Source organism: Nicotiana attenuata, chromosome 6 (genome assembly GCF_001879085.1).
Source record: "Nicotiana attenuata strain UT chromosome 6, NIATTr2, whole genome shotgun sequence".
In the NCBI taxonomy this organism is placed as follows: domain Eukaryota; kingdom Viridiplantae; phylum Streptophyta; class Magnoliopsida; order Solanales; family Solanaceae; genus Nicotiana; species Nicotiana attenuata.
Genome location: NC_031994.1, coordinates 4,238,823 through 4,245,396, shown reverse-complemented (window position 1 = coordinate 4,245,396; position 6,574 = coordinate 4,238,823). Strand labels below are relative to the sequence as shown.

At 39.7% G+C, this 6,574-nt stretch overlaps 1 protein-coding gene across 1 annotated transcript; it reads left to right on the top strand.

Annotated features, from left to right (window-relative positions):
* Positions 3,421-4,374, top strand: LOC109227586. Its single transcript, XM_019392786.1, has 2 exons — positions 3,421-3,804; positions 4,240-4,374. The coding sequence occupies exons 1-2, from the start codon at positions 3,421-3,423 to the stop codon at positions 4,372-4,374; spliced, it is 519 nt and encodes a 172-aa protein (XP_019248331.1).

The window sequence follows — 6,574 nt, the reverse complement described above, 5'->3', positions numbered from 1 at the left end:
GCAGCATGCCTAGTTGATTTCCTCTTTTTCCTTGATCTGTATCAGTCTTAACTGTAGAATTCTTGCTGTTAATTATTGTAATTATCGGTTTGAGTTGTGTGCTTACTTTTGGGACTACGAGGTGGTACCTCGGGAGTTCCCCCTGCACATTTACTTTGAGACTATGAGGCGGTACCTCGGGAGATCTCCTTGCACATTTACTTTGAGACTACGAGGCGGTACCTCGGGAGATCTCCTTGTTATTTACTTTGGGACTACGAGACGGCATTTCGGGAGATCTCCTGTTGTTTTACCCCTGTGTGTTGTACTTTTATTTTTCTATGATTTCCTCCATGTTAAATTCCAGTCTTCATTACTCTGCAATATTTTCCTGCCTTATTTATTATATATACCAGTAGGGCCCTGAGCTGACCTCGTCACTATTCGACCGAGGTTAAGCTTGGTGCTTACTGGGTACCGTTGTGGTGTACTCATGCTACCTTCTGCAGATGTTTATGTGCAGATTCAAGTACTTCTTATCAGTTACGTCATCAGTGAGCAGAGATAGTTTGGAAACTTCAAGGTATATTTGTTGCGTCCGCATACCTCGGAGTCCCCCTCTATTCCCTCCTATGTCATTTACCTTTCCATATTTTCTTAGACTCTGGTGTATAGAGGTGCTAGTTTCTTCCATAGCTTGTGACTTATAATTTTTCAAGTTTTGGGAATACTGTGTATATTCGAGAGTTGGTTATTGTACATGCCGAGCGGCATTTATATCAGTTATTTAATTATCTATTTTAGTTAGTTCTTAAATTTATGCTTTCATTTTCATTATTCCAAAATTGCTAGGCTTACCTAGTCGTAGAGACTAGGTGCCGTCACGACATCTTACGGAGGGAGATTTGGGTCGTGACAAGTTGGTATCAGAGCTCTAGGTTCATAAGTGTCATGAGTCACAAGCAGGTTTATTAGAGTCTCACGGATCGGTACGGAGACGTTTGTACTTTTCTTCGAGAGGCTATGGAACTGTTAGTAAAATTTCACTTCTTTTGATTCTTTGTCATGCAAAATTGTTGACTTCGAAATTCTAAATTTGTGTCTTCTACTCTCTCACAAATGGTAAGGACACGTACAGCCGGATCCGATGACCAGGCACCCACGCCCCCTGCTAGAGCTGCGAGAGGCCGGGGCCAGGGTAAAGGCCGAGGACGTCCACATAGGGCAAACTGAAACTAACGAAGTAGATGTTATAGTGCATGAAGGGTACGTATAGTCAGCCACATAGGGCAAACTGAACAATCTTCAACATGACTAATTATACTATATATATATATATATATATATATATATATATATTAAATCCTAAATATCCTTCACGAAATGCTCGGTTCACCAGTGTAGTCATCTGCTGTTATGTAGGATACTTATGTATTGGAAAAAATTAAATTAATATATCGAATTAATTATGGGGTGACATGTCGTGACACGTGGATTGATAAAGGAATGCCAACTGGAGAAGAGTAGATGAAGCTGCACGAGCTTTAGCAGGCATGGGCAAAAATCCAAGAAAGCCAAAAGGAATAGGTGCTCGAACCTCTTGATATTCTGAGGAGGCATCAGAAGAATGAACTTAAATAGCAAAAAGGGTATAGATACGTATTATTGGAAATTAATAGGCATTAATTACAGAAAACGTTAAAGAATCTGTACTAAATCAGTTACGATTACCAATTATAACGTTACATTAAATGCCATTGATTGTCCATAAAAACTCCATTATGAGAGGAGAAAAATGTATTACTTAGAAATAGCTATAAAAGGTGAGGAATGAATTTTTTGTAAAGACACGAAATACTATTGTAATATATTGATTTACTTTGCTTTCTATTCAGCTATTATTTACATCAATTATTCCTATTTCTACTTGATTATCAGTAAAAGGAGTTCTTCTAAAATAAAGCTTTGACCGAAATCCCAATTTTTGGTTAAACAAATTGGTTCCGTTACCGGGAATCTGATAATCTATTCCTTCCTAAATTAACCTTTTTGTCAAATCAATCATGTCAAATGTTAATGACAACAATCAAAGAGACCGTCAACTCCAGGAGAATCTACAAGGTGATGGAACCCCGATCCCTTCCCCACAAAGTTCTCCTCGACAATCTCGAGAAGGAACTCCTGATGGATCTCAATCAAATGCAAATGATCAATTGGAAAATGATGAGGCTATCAACGAAGCTTTTGCAAAAGTTAATCGCTCAACAGGTCAGCAAAGCTCTTGAGGCTTCCACTAACCAGCTACCAGTTGTGCCACCAACATCAACTCCAAACAACAACACCTTAGAAAATCCTCGCTCAGGACTCGTTAACTCAAGCAGCGGGGGAACTCCTAGTGAATCTCGTGATGAAGGGTCAGGTAACCCAATTAATTCTGATTTATAAAATTTAGTACTAACTTTGCAGAAACAACTCAAGGAACAAAGCGATCGCATAGAGCAAATACCTGGAGTACCGCCGGTAATCAAAGGTATAGATATGGACAAATACTCACAACAACCTTGGAAGCCAAGTGCTGCTCCTTTACCAATTCCGAAGAAATTTAAGATGCCCAATATCCCAAAATACGATGGTACCACCGATCCACGAGATCAGTAACTGCTTTCACAACCGGTGTAAAAGGCAACGACTTGACCAAGCAGGAAATTGAATCAGTTTTGGTCAAAAGTTCGGAGAAACACTCATTAAGGGAGCATTAACATGGTACTCTCTTTTACCTGAAAATTCTATAGATTCTTTTGCTGAACTTGCAGATTCATTCATCAAAGCACACTCGGGAGCTCAAAAAGTTGAGAAAAGAATGGAGGACATCTTTAAAATAAAGCAAGGAGATACGGAGCTGCTCAGGGAATTCGTAGACAGGTTCCAGCGTGAAAGGATGATGTTGCCACGTGTACCTGATAACTGGGCAGCGATGGCATTCGCTAGCAATCTAAACGAAAAGAGTTCAGAAGCCACGAGGAGACTCAAGGAAAGCCTACGTGAATTTCCAGCTACAACTTGGAATGATGTTTATAACAGATACAGCACGAAGCTGCGGATAGAAGAGCATACCATCATTCAATATCAAAGGGATGAAAAGATAAGTTCAAGGCGAGTTGAAACTGAAAAAGGGTCCGGTAAAAACAAGTACGAACCTTACATGGGACCGGCAGTAAGAGACTCACGATCAAAACAGGATAACTTCAGGTATGATCATAGATCAAGAGATAGGGAGTCGGGTTCATCATCAAGGTTCGGGAAAGAACAAAACGCACGAGAAACGCGTGGTGATGACAGAAGCTCTAAGGCGAAGATCGGCGGTTACAGTTTTAATGTAAGCACGTCCGAATTGGTGGCTGTTTTGAGGAGCATGGCGACAAGGTACGCTGGCCAAAAGAAATGAGATCAAATCCAAACAGGCGAAATCCTGATTATTGGTGCGAGTTTCACCATGATCACGGTCACAAAACGGCGGATTGTAGATTGCTGCAGGGTGAAGTTGAACATTTATTGAAGCAAGGGTATCTAACTGAATTATTTAGTGAAAAAGGAAAGCAGGCATATATGAAAAATAGACAGGAGACGCCAAAACCCCCTTCACCAAAAAGGATTGTTAATGTCATAAGTGGGGGAGAAGAAATCAATGGAGTAACAACAGCCAAGAAAGTTTCAAAAATTACAATCGCATATGGGAAGCGAGTTCGACGTGTTTTGGAAGAAGAAAGTATTACATTTGATGATGCAGATGCAGATGGCGTACTAACCCCACACAATGACGCACTGGTAATATCTTTACTTGTACATGACACTCATGTGAAACGAGTTTTGATTGATCCAGGTAACTCTGTGAATATCATTCTTTTAAGAGTGGTAAACAAAATGCAAACTGAAGATAAGTTGATACCCAAGGCGCACACCTTATCTGGTTTTGACAACTCAAGTGTTGTAACAAAAGAGGAGATAATACTCACCACATTCGCAGAAGGAGTTGTCAAGGATACGAAATTTCAGGTGGTTGAGATGGACATGGCTTACAATATGATTCTCGAAAGACCATGGATTCACGAAATGGATGTTGTGCCATCTACCCTGCACCAAGTTATTAAATTCCCTTTACAATGGGGAATACGACAAATTTGCGGTGACCAGCAAGCGTCTAGGAGCATCAATTCCGTAGCAGATTCAAGCGCAAAAAATGATGAAAAATAGCAATTACAGAATTCAGTTGAGGATGATGCAACACAAATCTTAACCGAACACGGGAAAACAGATGTAGACTCAAGGCCCGATACCATCCAAGAGCCAGAGGAAAACGAAAACATCAAAACAACGATTGAAGATTGGAAGCCGTAGTGCTATTCGCATCCTCGCTTGAAAGGAAAGTCTATCTTGGGGCTAACCTCAGCCAGGAAATGAAAGGTAAGTTAACTGAATTTTTGAAAGCTAACATGGATTATTTTGCCTGTTCCCATTCTGATATGACAGGGATACCTCCGGAAGTGATGACCCACAAGTTAAATGAAGATCCATCATATCCACCTGTCAAACAAAAGAAGAGAAAGCAAGGATCTTTCAAAAATCAGGTGATTCAAGATGAGGTACAAAAACTTTTAAAAATTGGGTCCATCCGCGAGGTAAAATATCCGAATTGGTTAGCTAATACTGTAGTGGTACCTAAAAAGAATGGTAAGTGGCGAGTTTGTGTAGATTATACTGACCTAAAGAAAGCCTGCCCTAAAGATTCTTTTCCATTACCGCATATAGATCAACTAATTGATGCCACTGCAGGACATGAATTGTTAAGTTTTTTAGATGCATATTCAGGGTATAATCAAATCAAAATGGATCCCATAGATGAAGAAAACACTTCATTTATAACAGACAAGGGGACTTACTGTTACAAAGTAATGCCATTTGGTCTCAAGAACGCTGGAGCCACATACCAAAGATTGGTGACTAAAATGTTTCAAGAACATTTAGGGAAAAACATGGAAGTTTACATAGATGATATGCTGGTCAAGTCACAACAAGTAGGGGGTTATATCCAGCACTTGTCTGAAACATTTCAGATTCTCCGTAAATTTAACATGAAGCTAAACCCCGAAAAGTGTGCATTTGGAGTTTCGTCAGGTAAGTTCTTGGGATTTCTTATTTCTAACCGTGGCATTAAAGTAAATCCCGCGCAGATTAAAGCTATTGAGGAAATTCCTGATATACTTACAAGTAAAAAATAAGTACAGAGACTGACGGGGAGAATAGCAGCCTTGGGAAGATTTATTTCCAAATCATCAGAAAAATGCTTCAAGTTCTTTGCAACTCTAAAAAAGCAGGATCAGTTGGAATGGTCTGAGGAATGTCAGAAAGCGCTTAAAAATTTGAAAATATACTTGTCAAATCCACCATTGCTCGCAAAGCCAAAAGACGGGGAGAGACTACTCATCTACCTTGCTGTTTCAGAAGTAGCGGTAAGTGCTGTTTTAGTTCGAGAAGACCAAGGTAAACAGTCTCCAATTTACTATGTTAGCAAGTCATTATTAGATGCTGAGACTCGATATCCTCATCTAGAAAAACTTGCACTTGCATTAATCATAGCATCTAGGAAATTAAGACCTTATTTTCAATGCCATCCCATCTCTGTAGTAACTACTTACCCCCTACGTAATATACTACATAAACAAGAGCTATCAGGTAGATTAGCAAAGTGGGCCATAGAACTAATTGAATATGACATTACATATCAACCTAGAACAGCAATAAAGCCGTAGGTGTTAGCAGATTTTATGGCAGATTTTAGCCAAAAGATGCAACTAGAAGCAGAAAAAGAACTACAGGTATTCAATGGGTCTAATCTAGGAACTTGGACTCTATTTACTGATGGTTCTTCAAATGTAAAAGGGGAAAGTCTAGGTATTGTTTTGGTACCACTACGGGAGAAACCATACGACAAGCTATACATATGAAGCTGTGATTGCAGGTTTAGAACTGGCATGCGAGCTTAGCATAGAACAGGTCGTAATCAAAAGCGATTCACAGCTCGTAGTTAATCAAATGCTGGGGACTTACACAGCCAGAGAGGCAAGAATGCAACAATACCTGGAAAAGGCACGAGATCTGGTTAGGCAATTTCAAACCTGGAAGGTCGTGCAGGTACCATGGGAAGAGAATGTCGAAGTAGATGACCTAGCTAATCTTGCATCTGCTGCAGAAGTAACAAATGATGAAAATGCTTCTGTAATTCATTTATTTCATTCAGTACTTGAGCAAGACAAAAACGAGGTAAATTTCAATAATTTAACTTGGGATTGGAGGAACGAGATTGTCACTTTTTTGCAGTATGGAATATTGCCTGAAGATAAGAAGAAGGCTCAAGCGCTTCGCAAAAAAGCTGCTCGATACTGTCTAAAACAAGACAATCTTTATCGTAAAATGTTCGGTGGTCCTCTAGCAAGACGCCTCGAGCTTTCTCAAACAGAATATGTAATGAGAGAAATACACGAGGAACATTGTGGAAATCACGCAGGAGGAAGATCTTTAGTAAAAACCATGATTAGAG